Source organism: Megascapheus bottae, chromosome 15 (genome assembly GCF_031878675.1).
Source record: "Megascapheus bottae isolate mThoBot1 chromosome 15, mThoBot2.hap1, whole genome shotgun sequence".
In the NCBI taxonomy this organism is placed as follows: domain Eukaryota; kingdom Metazoa; phylum Chordata; class Mammalia; order Rodentia; family Geomyidae; genus Megascapheus; species Megascapheus bottae.
Window position 1 is genome coordinate 7,170,060 of NC_143523.1, and position 18,618 is coordinate 7,188,677.

An 18,618-nucleotide genomic window follows, 5' to 3' on the forward strand; every position below is an offset into this window, starting at 1 on the left:
CTGGATCAGTGATTTTACTGGACCCACCCCTAGCCTTTCACTTTCCTCTGCAGAGCCAACAACTGCAATAGAACAATTAAAAAGCCATTTCAACACAGGAAAGTGACTAATTCATTCATCAATTTTAAAAGCAGGAATCAGAGACTATAATTTACACAGGCCAGAATGATGAGAGCTGTTCACCAAGCCCCTCAACGTCCCAGAACACCAGACCCACCTCACTTCTTGACCTCTACAGAATTCTCCACACATACATACAAACGTCTATGTAATACATACACAATAAAATGAGCATGAGAAATTACACCAATTTCCTATCATTCCACTTGGAGACCTATCTAGTAGCCATCATTATACTGCAGTTAATCATTTGCAGAATTGCTTCACAGCTTAAACAATGCCAGTAATATACAGCACAAAAACAACCTGCCAGAAAAAAATCATTTCCATTGCTTCATTACACAATAAAATAACCATATCGCTGATATGGGGATTATATATGTTATATATTATCATATGTATACTAATATATGTATATGAATAAAATGTATATGTACAGAGATGAGAGAGAAGGTATCACTGTGTAGTTCAGGGAATCCTTGGACTCACAATTCTTCTACCTCCATTTCTCAAGTGCTAGGATTACAGCTGTGTGATACTCTACCAAGTTATACTCTCTATCTTATTCTTTCCTCCAGCCTCCCATAAACTCTGCATTCCCAGTGCTCCAGCTGCCTGCCCTTCTTCTATGCTTGATCATTTTATGTGAAATTATGTCTGGGAATATATTGTTGGTGCTACCATTCGTTTTTAAATGAAGGCATTCCAATTTCTAGTTGTGTTTCAAAAGTTTAGCACTTTTACTTGTTTTATAATATCACATTTTTTATCTCTTTGTGTGATGAGAACCTTTGATCACTGACTAATTACTACCCACCATTTTGTGTGCAAGATTTGGGGGCTTGGAATTCTAGAAATACATTCAGACATGTTTTCTCAAGAGCAGAAAGTATGTTTTGTTCTTACCTGTGTTGCCTTCCATAAAAGTAGCGTATACAGCCAGGCATAGTGGCTCATACCTGTAATCCTAGCTACTCAGGAAGCTGAGATCTGAGGAAGGGGGTTCAAAGCCAGCCCAGGTACTAAAGTCCTTGAGACTCCTTATCTCCAATTAACCACTAGAAAACCGGAAGTGGCACTGTAGGTCAAGGAGTAGGTCATTGCCTGGTGCTGAAGAGCTCAGGGACAGCACCCACGCCCAGAGTTGGCTGCCAGATTGGCAAGACTTTCGTCTTGGCTGGGTAAAGAATCATAGCACAGGCTGTTTGAGTTCTCTATAGTTCCAGTGACAAGTAAACCCAAATTGAGAGGCATAACACCACGTAAAACTTTTATTTGACAGTTCTGACAGGTAGAAGCACAAAATGGATCTTAAATACAAGGTGCTGGGCAGAGCTGTGTCCTTTCTGGAGTCTCTGGAAGAGACTTTTTTTTTTGCCTTTTTTAGAAGTGATATTTTCTCCTTGGCTCATGGTCTTTTCCTCTATCATCAAAAGCCCCATTACTCTAAAACAGCTTCTGTGGCCACATCTCTTCTCTCCTTCTGAACTTCCTGTCTCCTCCCTACAATTACATTGGACCCATCAGACAATCCAGAAAAATCCACACTCTTTATGTCCACAGTTCACTCACACCGGCAAAGTCACTTTTGCCATATGAAATAATAAATTCACAAGTATTCTGAATTCAGATGAGGACATATTGGGAGTATTTTTCAGCCTACTCTTCAGACAAGCACAGAGCTAGAAGCCCAGAAAACAGGACTAGAAGGAAAGAATCCCCTTGAGATAATGTCACAGGGGCTAACTTTCTGGAAGACAAACTTGTTGGATAGGCCATGGAGCATAAATCAAATATGGTCACATTTTGAAGTCATTGAGTCCTTATATTATAGATTAATATAGCATCTGTCCCATGGGTTAGTAACAAGATTAGGTAATGTATGTAAAGGGCCCAAACATGTAGTGGCTTATACATAGCACAGAAAGGTGTTGGAGAAACCAGAGATGATGTCAGAGATGGCACAAAAAGCTCATTTCAGATGATTCCAATTGAGGCTGACATGACACAGTGAATGAGAGGTTGCCAGTGGAAAATACAGTGTCCTGAGACTGACCACAAAAACACTGGGAGGTGCCAATATTTTTCCCAGAAATGACAACTTCCACATCTAGAGGTCAAGGTCTCTTGACAAATTACTTGTCCATTTCCATTCAGAACATAAAAGAAGTGAGGGGAGGGGGCCATCAAGCCAACGGAAATGTTCTGGTTCTAATCAAGAAGTGGTTTCCAGGCAACCTAGCACCAAACTGAGTTTCTTTTAAAACACTGGACTATATTTGTGAGAAAAATAAATCTGCTGGGGACTGATGGTACCCATTGCAGAGGTGGGTGACTGTCTGGACTATGCTACCCTGTACCCGCCAAGCTGGTGAGTCTGGGATTCCCTGCTTCTATTGGCTGAATATCTATATTCTCCCTAGAGTTCATAGGCTGAAAGTCAATCCTTAATATGATGCTAATGGGATGCTGTTGGGAGGTGATTGGGTCCTAATTCTTCACAGCTTAACACCAATAATGTAAGGCACAACAATCACTTACCACAAAGTTTTGTTTCCATAAAAGGTAGTGGAATTAATGCCCTTATTAAAGGGACTTTGGAGTGATCTCTCACACAAGGACACAGTGAAGAGACGGTCATCTGTGAACCAAGAAGAAGGCCTTCCACAGCCATGAAATCTTCCAGTGCCTTGATCCTGGACACCAGGACTGCTAGAGGTGGGACATGAAGGGGTAACATCATCTTTCTACCAGTTGGCTACAGTTAATGGAATGGGGTGCGAACATCAGTACACTTCCTGAAGCCTGGGATTGGAACACACTCCTGGTTGCATAACTTGAAAGATCAGGTACAAGCACAAGTGTCTCCCAGCCGGGAGCTGATTTCCTTCTTCCTGGCACAGAAGCAGTGGTGGAGCAGTGTCCCTGTTAAGTCCAGACTGACTATTTTAACAGGATGGTAACTTGGGCCTTTCTTGGACTTCTGATTGAGTTTCCCCTTTGGCTCCCACATTTTATTAATTCTGGTGGCCTACCGCCATGTAAGTCGATAGAAATGGCTTAGGAAAGAAACATATTTCAGAAACGGCCCCTTGAGAACACCAGGGTAGAGGCCGCAGGGGAACATGGGAAGCAGATGCAGCTGTGACGTGGATCAGAGCTGGGGTTGGCATATTGCCACGTCTACATGAATCAAAACTTGTGGTTGCAAGAGACAGAAAACTCACCGGAACCACTCAAGTAAAGAAGGGTTCAGCCAGGCTGTGCTGTGCTCCCAAAGGGCCAGGAGGCAGCCAGTCCCCCGGATATGGCTTCCTTGGGATCTCTCCTTCCCCTCAGCTCTGCCTCTTCAGCACTACGGAACTCTCTTCTTGCTCACATGCCTTCCTTTCCTCCCCTTGCTAGGTTTTCTCTGCTCTCCAGCAGCTCTAGGGTTTGTATCTGCTCATTTGAAGAGACTATGCTCTTGAATTTAGAATCTCCTAGGTCCAACTGCAAAAGCCAACCAAAATGCAGGCTTGATAGTGAACTTGATGATAATTTGTGACGTCTTCTCCATCAAATACCTTGAGAGAGTCGGGTCCTGGGGAAGAAGTGGCTGCCAACGTGGCCATCATACTTTCTCAGTGAATTGGCTAAAAGGATAATTCCAAGGAAAGTTGGAACTGTCTTGGAGACTATCTTGGAAAGAACACTAAGCAGTAGGACTTTTTGACTGGAACCCCCCCCTGTTGTCCCCTAACACTGCAATAAAGACTCCAAATTCAGCCTTTTAAGTGGTGGCTTCTCTCTTCTATGACTGGATCTATCACACAATATGTACACTTCTTGTACTTAGGCTGAAAGCTTCTACACTCCAGAACACATATGAGGGTGTCCCGGGCTTGTTTCTGGCATGATTGGCAATCCCACACATTTCAGCCAGACTTAACCCAAGCAGGAACTCACCATCTAATACTAGAAACACCAGTACATTCAGAAGATGAATGGAATGATGGGAGACAAGAACCAGCAGTCTTAGAAGGTTGCTTTCTTAAATGGTGGCTGTTTAGCCCAAAGGACAAAGAAGAGCCAGGTCAGGTACGCAATGGCCTCCTTACATAGATGAGATACTGTGGAGCCAAAGGAGGGTGGACAGGTTTTTGATGTCTCCAGAAGGGATCCCCTGGCTTAAGAGAGAGAATTTACCAGGACACAGATTTTTAACCAAATATAACATTTTCCTTTTGGAAAATGGGAGTCCTGGCTTCTGCAAGTGTCACTCAGGAGTAAATGTGGAGGAAACTGAGTCACATGACTCCTCAAGTTGTCTCGAATCTTTGAAAGAAGTTCCCACTGAGGTAACAGAGTCCCCCACCCTCCCTCCTGTCCAGGGCCAGCAGGAAAGGCTGCCATCACTGGATGTGGAGAAGAGCCTGGGAGCAATGCTTCCTGCACTGACCTCGCATGAGCTGGGGTGTGGAGACATGTGCTCCGGAAGGACTGTTCGATCGCCAGTTACCTTCAGGTGTGCCCGCCGAAGGCTCCACCATGATATCCAATCTTCAGATCAACACGCCAACCCTGTCATTCTAAGGTTCCATTGCTCAGGAAATGGCATATGACATATTCATGTGACAAATGCTGTGGCGAGGTAAACAGACACGAACACATATGTGCATACATACATGCTCATGTGTGCATGCATGTGTGTCTCATCATAGTTGAGCTCAAAAAAACAAAGCTGATCTAGGCATAAATGGCTCCTGCCTGTCATCCTGGCTATTCAAGAAGTTGAGATCTAAGTGTTGTGGTTTAAAGCCAGCCTGGGTAGGAAAATCTGAGACTCTGATCGCTAATTAACCACCTAAAAGCCAGAAGTGGAGCTGTGGTTCGAGTGGCAGAGTGATAGCCTTGAATGAAAATGTTAAAGAGATAGCACCTGGGCCCTGTCATGGCAGCCAGGAAGCAGAGAGAAATAAAGAGGGACCAGGAAAAGCCATACCCTTCCAGGACACATGACCAATGACCTGCTCCCACGGGGCTCCATATCCTATGTCCCTAATTATGAGTCAATCAGTGGACTGAACATGTACGGACCAAAGGATACTTCATACATGAACCACAAGACTGCATCGCTGCACATAAACTATAGAGTCCACACGTGAGCTGCCAAGAAAATCAGTGGAGTTGGGGTGTATGAAAAAGGAGGTGGGTGTGGCTGGCCGAGAAGGGCCCGTGGTGGCAACTGGGCTCTAAGAGTTTGCCCCAGTCCTGACAGTGCAGTCCACAGGGTCCTGAATGACATTTATGCTCCTCCAGCCATGGTCCCTCCCTTCCACAGCCAGGTAGCCCTTGCCCTCTTGGAGTTACATGAGGTCACGTCACCCCCTAGTGGACACATGTCTGCCATCATCACATCGTTTCTCCTTGCTCAGAAATAAGGCTTTGAGGCATTGTAGACCTGGGATGCTATAGGCCTACCTCACTGTGAAAGTCAGTGTTCTCCACAGATACGAAACCAACAGGACATAGAGAAGACTATAGAAATAGTGGGATGGCCACATGTAGTTGCGAAGGCTGAGAATGTCCACCAGGCATGTGAAAGCCGAGGGCCCAGGAAAACAAGGGGTATCATTCCTGTGCATACTTCAGGGCCCAAGAAGCAGCAATACTCATGTCCAAGGACCAGAGACAGACGCCCCTGCTCACGGACAGAAAGGGAGGGAGGGAGACAGGAAGAGAAAGAGGGAAACGGGGAGAGAGAGAGGGAAAGGGGGGAGTGTAAGTGTGCTTTCCCTCAGCTACGCGTCCCCTGATTTTAGTCCCATCAGGATGCAGTGAGTCTGTGATAGGTGATCTTTACTCGGTCTTCTGACTCAAAAATTTACATTTCTTCTAGAAATGCTGTCACACATATACTCAGAAAAAAAAATGTTTTGCCAGTTGTCTGGGCACCCTTTTAGCCCAGTCAAGCTGATGCAAACAATTACTCATCATACCCACAGATAAACAGGAAGGACTGAGACTATTAAATAAACCGTCAAGGGGAGAAGGCCCTGTGTGAGCAGGAACTGGGCTATACCAGGTCCAGCAGCCCAGACACTGCCAGTGGGCCTTGGTGGGATAAAGGAAGGTAGAAAAGTCAGTATGTTAGCAAGGGAGACGTGTTTAGATGGATGAACCAAAGCAAAGACCAAAAAGCACCCTCTTGGAGCTCAGGAGAGAGGAGAGAGCCACATGGAGGAGAAATTCTCTTTTATTTGTCACAAGGCCAGGTCATCGTCTCCTAGCCTGCCATAGGAGGAGCATCTGTGCGCCCTGACGATAGAAGAACTCTGCAAAGCCATCTCGAGTACTGTCTGGCCTCCTTAATCCAGAGCAGAGTGTCTTTCATGAGGACATGTGTTTCTGTCAGGTTTCTGTCAAGGGAGAAAAATGGGGTCAAAGAGCTGGGAATGCAGCATGCAGCCACGTGGGGGCCGCATGGAAGCTGTCAGACACACGTCAGGACATTGCAGTGGGGGTTTTCATCTTTACTGCAGCTTGACTCTGCAGGCTTGCGCCTGCTGGGAGAGTGTTTCCCATTGAGAACTTCTCTACTCTTTACACTAAGACTCCTTCAACCTGGCCACACACTGCCACTGGAGCTCACGGTGGAGTCCTTCTCTAGAGTCCGAGGCTTCACTGGGCACTTATGTGGATCAGTTTTCACTTTCTTCTAATGAGTAATCGTTCTATTGTTTAGTAACCCTTTCGGGTTTGCTGTTAATTGAAGAGGAAGGGCAGACGAAGCCCATAGATCCTATGCACTCCGTCTCTCCCACATCCTGAGTGTGGCTCATTGGTTATAACTGATAAACCTGCATGGATTTTGCACTGTCAGCCAAAGTCCACGGTCCCATGGGGATCATTTTTGGTGTCATGCTACACAGGACTGGTCATTACAAACCATAGGAAATAGTCGTGCTGCTCTGAACGTCCCTTGTGCCCCACTTATTCACCCCCTCCAGACCCTACGACCCCCGGTCTCCTCATTCTTCATCACTTTGTCTTTCCAGACCGTGTGAGCACTGAGACGATCCAGATGGCTTTTTCATATTGGCCTCCTTCACTTAGCAATATGCACTTAAATTTCCTCTACGTCTTTTCATGGCTAGACAGCGCATTTCTTTTTGGCACGGGACACTATTCCATTGTATGGATACCCTAAAGCTCACTTTTCCATTAGGTCCTGATGGTTATCTTAGTAGTTCCTCTCACTGTTGCTCCAACCATCTCTGTGCAGGTTTCTGTGTAAGCATCCATTTTCTGTCCAGAATTGCCTTTAAGCATGTTGTATTCCTTGTGACCTGACTTTTAACTGAAACACATTTTTAAAGTCATTTTCCCTCTCTCCAACCCCTCTCACTGTTGCTCCAACCATCTCTGTGCAGGTTTCTGTGTAAGCATCCATTTTCTGTCCAGAATTGCCTTTAAGCATGTTGTATTCCTTGTGACCTGACTTTTAACTGAAACACATTTTTAAAGTCATTTCCCTCTCTCCAACCCCATCTCCAGAACTGGCGTGGAGCTCTGAGGCTTCAGATTGCTGAGCCAGCTCTCCTGCTGTGTTGACACAGGCACACTTGGCCGCCACACAGAGGACCAGCTGAGGGGTCCTGGAGACATGTGGGCTGGCATCCACTCTGCTCTCACTTCAGTCGCCCTGCATTCTTCCACAGGGAGACTGCCTCTCTAAGCGTCCGCTATCAGAATTCAGTGGGACAGTTGATCTTACGGAATCAGCACAGGGCTAATAATAGTTCCCAGAACAGGAGCAGGAGCCAGGTTAAAAGCAGGAAGTAATCTCTGTCTCTGAGAGAACGTTCTCTTGAAATGACCATCTACTCTGTTCTAGCTTCCTTAGTCTAGTGGCGGCCTACTGTCTTCTACACTGACTTCTTTCCCCAGACTCAGTTACTAGGCCATCTCGGTGGTTAACTAGTGAGGGAAAGGAAAACAAATAGTAAACCAGAAAAACAGCTGGAAAGGGAGACATCTGGATTTTGGGGGCCTGAGAACAGTAGGACCCCTACGCAAATGAGCTCAGCACCCCCTCTTCCTGGGCCCCTGAGCTTGTTCGAAATGCTTAGCATAAGCACGAGGGCAGTACTTCAGCCTGGTTTTGCTTCAGGTTTCATGTCAGGTGTACTGACTCAGCATACAGGGGCACAGAGACGGACAGGACCCATCAAGCTCCCGGAGCCTGGGCAGCTGGGCAGAAGCAGGTGCCCTGACCAGCTCTCCCTTTGTGTCCACAGCAATCTGACCTTTCATGGGATCAACACCTATGAAACACTGTCTTGCATAATCATCTTCACACACCCATCCCAGAACCTTTACTACTCTAGAGATGTCTTCGGGGAATGTCACTGAGCACCACAAGATGGGATCAGGGTTAAGAGACACAGGTCTGGAGCCTGGTTTCCAATATGGCAGCCTGGTCTGGAGGCTGTGAAAGAATACGCACACAGCAGGTTGTCCGAGGGCTGAGGGGGAGATGCTGTGTCAAGGAGTCAGAGGATGAGTTGGAATGCCACCCTAAGCCGAACCAGCCCCGTGAGACATGAGGAACAGAAAGCTGTTTCCATAAAGACCCTTTTCGTTTTGGTCAAAACTGAAAAAATGTATTTGTTGGTGTTTATTCCATTTGATCTTTGCTGGTTCTTGGCAAGGACCCCACACTGAGACAATTGCTTTGAAAAGTTCTAAATAAAACAAGTGCTTAGTGGCAGGAAGCCTCCCCCCCTCCCACCCCTCCACTTGTGGTCCACCCACATTTTGATGGAAGCACCCGAGGGCTGTGTGAGTCCGCCCAGCTGGGCCCCAGACACAGGACATGGAGGGTGGGCAGTCCAGCTTGGCTCTCCCAGAACTAGGCCAGGCACGCTGGAAAGGCCAGGGCCTTCTGCTGTGTGTGTTTCCAACAGGCCCACAGGATTGGACTCCAAGAACTGGAAGCCAGCATCTGGATTCCTTTCTGTAAATGACATCAGTGCTCTGGCAGGTCCCACCCGCCATCTATAAGCTGGAGAGAGAGGAGTCTGCTCACCTGAGACCCTTCTGCATGACTAAATGAGGTATCTAGGAGAGGAGTTGATCTGGACACACAAGATGGTTTGCACCATTTCTTCAAAGACATCCTAAGATGGAAAGGCTTCCAGGTAGACCTGACAATGTGTGCTAAGGTGGGGGCCGGGGGAGGGGGAGAGCAATATGGTGCCAGAATGTTCCCATCTCGTGGGTATTCACACATGGGCAGTTTCTAAGCCTCGTGTAACCATTGTTTTCTTGTTTCTAGAAGCAGATAATCATTATAAAGACAGAAAAGCAGACAAGTGAATATGGACTCTGGTCTGGCCCTACCTCTTTCCACCTCTGGGTGCTTCCATCTCCCCGTGGGCTAAAACCCACTACAGACGGTGACACAGCTCAGCAGTGGTGGAGCAATTATGGGTGATTAGGATATTCTAGATGTTCTTTGGTTCCAGAGACGAGGCACTGTCCTGGAGGCAGCAAAGAAGAGTAAGAACCTTAGTGGATTGGGAAAGCACCCTAAGGGTGATGTGTGAGGTTAGGTGAAGACTGTATGGGAGCTTCTGGGGAAGGATAGGTTTCTAGGTGGCACAAAACTCTTCCGTTTCTTCAGACCCTCCCTTTGCAGCCCTCCAAAAATGGTTTGGCCTCTAGACAGAGGCTGCTCCGGGGTGGGTAGGTACACGTAATCCTCTTTTGAGGTTAAAGCCTTGATGCAGGGAGGGGGCTCCAGAAGGATGCGGAGCCCTTGTGTTCACTGTTGGCACAGGGTGCAGCCGTCAGGGGTTTTAGATCTGCCTAGAATAAAAGGGTGGGTTGTAAATGGCACTGACCTGTGCCTGCACCTCACCCGTCATTTACAGGGCACTCGGTGCCAAGCAGGTGCCAGGTGAGCATGTCTTATGGAAGAAGAAGCAGCAGCACAGAGAGATGAAGATTCCTGTCCCAGTCGTGCAGTTAGAAAAATACATATCTGGGATTTGACTGGAAATGTGAGAAGCGTGCAGACTCAGGAGGTCAGTGGCTACAGCTCTATGATGCTTCCTCACAAACTACCCATGGGCACCATCCTGAGAATGGAGGCACATTTTGGTATGACCTTCCCTAGGCCCTAGGGACCTTCGACTCCCTCTATGTCTGGTATAATCCTCGGCACACTGCCCACTTAGAAGAGTCAAGGGTGGTTCTCTCCTGAGCAGAGAGAATAAGCCAGTGGGGTGCAGGCTACCACACCTGTCAACCTGCACTGGTTGACTCTGACTTCATTCACACCAATTGACTGACACAGACTTTGCAAATGAGTGCAAATGGAAATGATTCCCCAAAGTGAGACACTTTAATGTGCTGAGCCACAGATTCAGAACCAAAGTCTCCTTGAATTCACTTGCTGCTTTCCCCATTTCTAATCATCTTTGGCCACAGGGAAAGCAGGGAAAGGGTCTAAATTTCTGGAAAATCTCCTTATCTAAATAAGGGCAGTTCCTTTCCCAGAAGAAGTGCAAGTGTTAAGGAATGTCAATAAATGGCAAGGAAAGATTAACCCAGAAATGTGAGGGTCAGAGTCCTCTCACACCTAGCCCTACTGGGGGCGGGGTGAGAAACGGTGTGGTTCCAAGAGATTACCTGGAAGGTGAGGTCTGTGTAATGAGACCCCTGCCTCCCTGCAGCTCCACCCCAACCTTCCAGGAACTGTCCCAGAATGCACAGGAACTTTGTCCTAACCGTTTTTCCTAACAATCACTTTAAAACAGTTGGACAGCATCCCCTTTCCCCCCACCCCCCTCAAACTTCCCTCTCCCCTGCTAAGAAGGTATTTAAACTCCAATCATCTGCCCCTTTGAGTTTACTACTGCCTACCTTACTTCCCAGAAAGATGCATGTTAACAAAATATGCATCTATCTTGGTAGAAATCAATGTATTTTAAATAACAATTCATTATAAAATGTTCAATTTACCAGCCTAAAGAAAATACACACACACACACACACACACACACATACACAGTGCGTGCCAGTTCTGGTGCTCTTGATTGGCCTTTTCACTCAAGGCCGGCACTCTACCACTTGATCCATGCCTCGACTTCTAGTATTTTGCTGGTTAATTGGAGACGGAGTCTTACAGAGTCTTCTTTCTGTGGTCCACAGATCTGACTTCTGAGCAGCTAGGATGACAGGTGTGAGCCACCAACACCTGGCAAGTTAACTTTGATAGAGGGAGGTAGGTGTCTCTTTTCAATGTGCATAATCAGGAAGTCAAATTCTGTCCTCTGTCCCAGATCCCAGGAATGTGTGCTCAAGCCAAAGTGATGGGTTTGATGGTTGTCACTGGAATGGAGTAATGTGTACACAAAGTGAGAGGAATAAGGGTGAGTATCACTGCAAGTAACATCGACAGCTCATGTACACACAGTGCTCTGTTTCCAATCACGTGTTTCCAGGCACTTCTGAAGTATGAAACAGAGAAAGCCTGGCTGGCTTCTTCGACTATACAAATACATGTTGATCATTCTTTTAATATTTTTATAAACTAACTCTTGCAGCCATAAGGGTTAGAGAATTCTGTTTGTAAGAACCCCAAGAGGGGTCTTCTGTTTCACTGTATACACGTGTACAGACTTTTAATATTGAGTACAGATTTTTTTTAAGTTGAGAAAACATGGAGAATTTAGCAAGTTGGACGTTTGGTCATCCAAACTAACTGTCAGTAGGTTATATACTGATGTAGAATTTCAACTCTAATATGATGTAAAGGCTTTTTTCTATATAAAGAAGCAATCGTTCCTAATATAAATACACAGTGTAAAAATTGAGCATTTCTCTAGACTGGCTTCATGGAGATTTCTGTAAACTGAATCTTGTATTGAAGACTATTACATCATTATACATTAAAACAAAGCTTTTTCTTTTTTTTTCTTTCTTTTTTCTTTTCTCTTCTTTTTTTTTTTTTTTGCCAGTCTTGGGACTTGAACTCAGGGCCTGGGCACTGTCCTTAGGCTTTCTCAAGGCTTTCTCAAGCCACAGTGCCACTCCCCGCTTTTTCTGTGTATGTGGTACTGAGGAATGGAACCCAGGGCTTCATGCATGCAAAGCAAGCACTCTACCACATTCCTGGCCCGAGTGGAATAAATATCTGCAGGGTTTTAAAACGATGTAAGCAGTGAGAAACCAGTGGCTCATATCATAATCCTAGCCAATCAGGAACCTGAGATTCCACAGGATCATAGTTCGAAGCCAGCCTGAGCAAACAAACACGAGAGATTATTATCTCCAATTAACTACCAAAAAGCTGGAGCGAGGGTGAGGTTCAAGTGGTAGAGCACCAGCCTTGATCCAAAAACCTCACCCTGAGTCTAATGAAGTGGGATAATAGGTCCTCTTCCCTGGAGTTCCTGGGGCTCCATGAGAGACGCGGGTAAAGCGCCCGCTCCGTGCTGGGCGCAGACACGTTGTGGACGAGGCGTGCTGCATCACGTCGACTCCACAGCGGTACCGCTGCTCCCGTCCTCGGCAACACTGCCAGCCTCCCGGGGACCAGCTCCTGGACACAAAGCCCGCTCTCCCTTCACTTCACCAAGCAAGGAGCCCAGTGTGGGGAGATGAGACGGCGCTCTCGGGTGGAGGACAACAAACAGCTCCTCATCCCTGAGCCAATTCTGCCGGGGATAGCAAGCAGCATCGTGTCCTGCCTCATCCATGGAGCTGAGGCCACATCCAGAACACTGCCAAGGTCAGAGTGCCCTTGACTGGGAGTGAGACTGGACACCCCTTCCCTTTCACAGAGTCTTACAGCCCAGTGCTCCAGGCAGCTCCTACAAAGGCCTGTGCTGGCGAGGCAGCCACAGCAGGCAAAGACACCAGAGGGTTCCACCAGGGGGCTGCTCACCAGGCCTTCGTGTCCTGTGGCACCACACACAGGAAGGTGTTGCCCCACTGCAGTGGCATCTTCTAAAATGAGGCCAGCACGCTGCCACTGTCCAAGGCCCTATCCAGCCTAAGGTGCTGCGCCGGTGGGAACACAGGCTACCCATGTCCCTGTAAAAACATGGACTTTCATCTTGTGCCCACAGCTGGCAAAGCTGGCCTCAGAGCTAAAGGAGCTGAGGTGGGAAGCGGCACTGATGAGCCCATGCTTGGCTAGCAGGAAAGATTTTCCCAGGAGACAAAAGAGATGAGGCTGTGAAAGGAACATTCAAGAGGCCCGAGAGGGTCCCGGAGACTAAAACTGAGGAGCTGTGAGCCTGGCTCCAGGGTTGTCTCTGAAGCTATGGAGAGATATCTAAGAAGAGATGAGATGGTCTTAGAGTTAGAGCTCAAAGGGACCGTGGAGCTGGAGCTGGAGCTGGACTAGAGCTGAGTATCTGATCTCTTTATCTAATGAAAGGGATAAATGGGGCTCAATCTCAGAACTGCTCAGAGACTCAGCAAGCTAGTAAATGTTCAGTGCCCCCTGTGATAGCTGACGCACAGAAAGCACCCAACAGAGAACTGTGGCAGCCCAGTGGCAAAACCAGGAGAATTTATATTATCTTTCTGTCATATTCTATACCTGGAATGAGAAATCATTCCACATAAGGAAAACCGAGGCTCAAAGACATTCAGTATTATGTCACTAAAATTACCAAGCACTTATCATGTACACCATAAAGGAACTTAATTTTGCAAATAGCAGAAATTGATATTACTATTACCTTCATTTTATAGATGACAGAACGTGGCACAGAGAGACTAAGCAACCGGTGCAAAGTCACACAGCCAGTGGTGGGCAGACATGGATTTAAATGCAACCCTCTCTGCCTTCAAACACCCTGACTTCTAAGGCTAATTTATGTGCAAAAACCTCCATCCCAGGGCAAAGCAAGCAGAAGAAACAACCATCCTGAGAGATGTCAGGATGCCTTCCAGCACCAGTGAGGGAGTAAGGGATGGACCAGGGCAAGCGGCACACCTGGCCCCAGGGTCCCCAGGAAGCACCAGGACAAGCAGCACCTCCAGGTCCCAAGGCCCCCTGGGCAGGTACAATGCTGCGCTGAGCTGCCGCTCTATCTCCACCACCTCCCCCCAGTCCTGTCAACCCTGGGAGATTCAGTGGCATGTTCAGAGAACTCAGCAGAGGCCCTGGGCTTCCTCCTTCCAGCAGAACCAGCTATGGTCTCTGCCCCCCCCAACCCCCAGCCCCAGGACTACAGGCTGCTGACAGGTGGGCTGGCTCTGACCTCCACACCACCCAGGACTTAGTTCATACCTCTGTGGCCAGGACTCAGCATGGGGCAGGCCCCTCCTTCCTCCCAGCCCCACACTTATCATCTGAGAAAGAACGTGGAAGCCACTCTGCGCAGGATCTTTAAATAGGAGGCAAGGAATGTAAAACAATGCCAAGAATGAAAAGGACCTGCTGGCTCCTTTCTGACTCCAACGTCAGCCAAGCAGAGGACAGGGTTGGCCCCGGGCTGCAACAGGGCCTCAGCTGCTCGAGGCAGGCATTGCTGGAAGGCCTTGCCTCTGCTGCCGGGAGGATGAAGCTCCCGTCTTGGGATTTTCTCCAGGGCAAGCTCCCCCTCTGAGTGCTGACCAGGGCTACACGGCCTTTGATCCTTGGCTCCTACCATCAACAGCCTTGCTCTTCAGGGACCCAGGCCTGTGTGCTTCCAGGCCAACAGGCTGTTTTGCAACAGCCTTCACAGACCTAGCTTTACAAACTCTTGGAAGGTTTTCTTGGAGAGAGCAGTTGGTTCTCTGAGCAGGGTAAGATTGCACTTTGTTGCCTTGTTACAAGACGCTGAGAGATCCCGGCTTCACTCTCCAAGGCTTGAGGCCTAGTTCTTATTTCCAACCAAGGACAAACAAGGTGACTCCGCCTCCGTCCTGTACCTCCTGAGAACTTAGATTGGGCCCATCCTGAGGCTTTGTGGAGACTCCTGACTGGCTGCCTTTCCAAAGAAGACCTGCCTTCTTGGTGGAAGTTCAAGGGAGGGAAGGCTGCATCTGTCCCACTCTGGCCACCACCCTCCATTCTTGGCCCGGTGCCTGGTACACAGCAGAGGACCAGAAAAATCTTTGTTGACTGATTGCATGATCTACGGGACTGAAAGACTCCCCTTAGTTTGAAAAGCTCCAGATGCAAGTAGAACGGTCTCCAGGCCTATTCACAAAGCCAGGGTGACCAAGCAGGGTTGTATAACACTGGCAAATCCCTCGGGATGATTTTGCAATAACTCACACACAATGTGGTTTAATGTGGAGCCCACTGACATCAGAACCATTTCCAAAAGATGGTGAGTGGCTATGAAAAAAAAGAAACACGCTCAAAAGCCAAATATGAAGAAGTACTTTAATAGCTCAAATTCAAAGTCCTCTCGCTCCCCTGCTCTGAAGAGATCCTAAAAGAGGCCACTGGCCACCTTGGAAACCAGTGCTCACCCCCGTGGTCTCCGTGAGTCGACCTCATCTGGGTGCCGACATGGAGAACTTGTCAACAGGCCCAGGACCCTTCCGGTTCCCCGAGGCCTTCCTCTCATCTACGCACCACGTCAGCTGCATTAGTTGGATTAAGACGACAATGCAATTAGGGGAAGAGACAAATGTCGACTGTCTACGCAGGAACGGCCAAGCTGGCGAGAGAAAGCACGCGGCATACATAGGATACAGAGGGCGGAGCTTCTGCCTGCACACCTGCAACTTTACATGTGCTTTGCCTGCAAACTATCGAGAAGGATTCTGGAGGTCAGGGCGTTTCCACCAAGCAGACAAGATGGTGGCGAAGAGTCCCAGGTGTCCCGTGACGCCAGCCCAGAGTCTGCACGCGCCATCCGCTAGACAGTGTTTGAGGGAACATGAAGTCCAGCTCCTGCCTCCGTCTAGGGGTCGATTTCCTCTGGGATCACCGTAATCATAATGTCCTCGTTGCCCCTGCGGACAACCATGTTGAGGGTGTTTTCCTTCTTAATGACATCACTGACATCATTGGCAGACACCACCGACTGTCCGTTGATGCTGATGATGACATCGTTTTCCTTGAGCCCACCGCTGTAACACACAGGGAGACACATTGAGGGTGTTTTCACTCCTCTCACATCATCAAGACAGGTGCAGCTTTTACAACCAAACTGCCCAGAGTAGAGGGGCCCCGGGGTTCGCAGACTGTGGTAGACTCAGTCAAGAGTGACTGAAGCCATCGGTGGGCGGCAATTCCTTTGGAGATATTTTTAGGCCCCATCCTCAAGTGCATCCATGACAGACAGGCCTGTGGCGTGTGTGTGGTCTTAGGACAGTCTGGCCCCAGAGGCGGCACAGATGTACAAGGCACAATCTGCCATGTTGCTGTGACTGAGGCCAACTTGCTTGTAATTGGCCTTGCAGTTCGAAGAACAAGTCTTCTAAGAGTGCTAGGCCATGTCTACTGTTGCTGTAACTTCCTCCTGTCTGTGACAAGGGGCCATCTGCCCAGGAGGACCAGCGTTGCCTGACATAGGGAGATGCAATCTTTCCCCATAAAAGACCAGACAGGAAGTCTGGTCTCTGTCCTTAGCTACAACCCTGCAGCACAAGGCACAGCACAGTCTGAAATGGAAGGGGCATGGCTACGTCCCAATACAACATGTGTGAACACAGGAAATTGCATTTCACAGAATTTTCTCATGTCACAAAGCGCTCTGGTTATTTTGAAGCCTTTTTTTTCAACTATGTAAAAATACAACCACCCTTCTCATCCTGTCAGTCATAGACGAAGCAGGCAGCGCCAGCCCCCAAGGCCTTGCTACCTCACATCCAACATTCCCCTCTGGATATTATGCTAGCCCTAACTGTAAGCTGAGACAATCTTTTGAAGTTCCTTTGATGACAGTTGTGTCATTTGTCTGGAAGCACTGACAGCTGGCCTAACTGCTCACCGATACAGTTAGAGAAGTTTCTGGAAGGAGATGTGTACCCATCACCCCATCTCTGCCCCCTGACTTCCCAGAGACTCCTGAAAACCTGCTATTGCTCAACCTGCCTGATGCCTCTGAGAGAAGCAGAACACACCTTCTACAGAAAAGCCCTTGGTCCAGCCCAGGGCAAGACCTGGCCCACACATGTCCAGCCACATTTTCCAAAGGTGGACCTGCCTCTGTAGGCCAGGATGAAAAGAACACTGCCCCTTCCCCTCCTCACAACACCAGAAGCCACGTGAGCACTAGCAAAAGAGAAGCCGCTTCTCACTCACGCTTCTGCCGGGGTGTCGGGAATGACTTCGATGATGTATGCCCCGGAGAGCACGTCTGGAAAGTCTCGGTGGCGGTCCTTCAGCTCTTTGGCCTTGCTGTTCGGGGGGGGGGGGGGGGGAACACCCTTGTGTTAACAGTAAGTGCCCACGGGTTTTCCTCTGCCAATGCTCAGCTCTCAGTCCCCCCTCACCTCTAATCCGGATTCCATTTTGTAACCACCTGTCTGCTAGATTCTAAGGTCTACTTCTCAACAGCAGGGAAGTCCTCTGGTTGCTATTACTATTTCTCTTATTTACTAATCAATTCATGGTGTTGACCATCGAAAGAACTAAATGGTCTGGAGTCTGGTCCCATCTGCAGCCTTAGGCCTGACACTTGCTACCTGGGTTAGCTTGGACAGTGGCTTCACTCTTCTGTGCCTTCTGTTTCTTTACTGAAAAATGGTGCTAGCAGCAGTGATCTCTGACATGGGCCACTGTGAGGAAGGATCGTACGAGATCCTGGAGGAAGGCTGGCAGGCACGGAGCCAGTACAGCCTCGTGGCTCACCATCCCCGTACCCCTCACCAACACACGCTGGCTGCATGGCACAAACCGAACTGCTGCATCACCCTTCAGGGAAGGCCTGGGCACATGGAGACCATAAACCAGAAAGAAAGCAGGGCAGACAGCCCAGAAAGCTGACCCCACAGTCTCTGTTCCGTCCCTACACCTCCCTCTCTCCTGTGCCAGACAAATAGGGGATGTCACTTTAGTCTTGGCAAATTACCTCCTAGGATGCTAAGAAGAGTTCTCTCTAACTAACATGCATCAAACAGTCTCAGTATTTTGACAACCACCTTAAAATTATTCTAATTAATACAACAATGTATCTGTGGATATGCTCCGCTCTTTACCTCCTGGACTACGACTGTCTTAACCATGTCAGCTGAGTCAGCTCTGAGTCTCCCCTCCTGTCCCTCCTACCCTCTGTTTTTTATCCAGGTCCTGTTCTAGTCCATCATAAGCCTGGCAACCCCAGGTGGCAACTTGGACTGCTTGGGAAAACAAGCCCATCCGTCATCCGTGGCTTGCCCAGCCAGCAGCCTGCCAGGCATTCCTGCAGCCACCTCCCACAGCTCAGCGCATGGGAGGTGGATTCTCCAGGCAGGGCCATGCTGGGGCACTCCTGGAATGTGGTTTCCACAGAAGACGGGGAGAGGGAGACAGGGAGTGAGCGGGAGCTGGCCCCTCCACCACCC

The 18,618-nt window shown here is 48.4% G+C and overlaps 1 protein-coding gene across 2 annotated transcripts in view; it reads right to left on the reverse strand.

Annotated features, from left to right (window-relative positions):
- Window positions 1-15,486: 15,486 nt before the first annotated feature.
- Window positions 15,487-18,618, reverse strand: part of Htra1 (HtrA serine peptidase 1) — a 48,015-nt gene continuing 44,883 nt past the window's right edge. For both annotated transcript variants that reach the window (XM_090345687.1, XM_090345688.1), the window contains 2 exons: window positions 17,378-17,473; window positions 15,487-16,200 (listed from right to left, as the gene is read on the reverse strand). In XM_090345687.1, coding sequence (XP_090201813.1) covers window positions 16,032-16,200; window positions 17,378-17,473 — 265 coding nt within the window. In that variant the 3' untranslated portion in view covers window positions 15,487-16,031. The remainder of the gene's footprint in view (window positions 16,201-17,377; window positions 17,474-18,618) is intronic.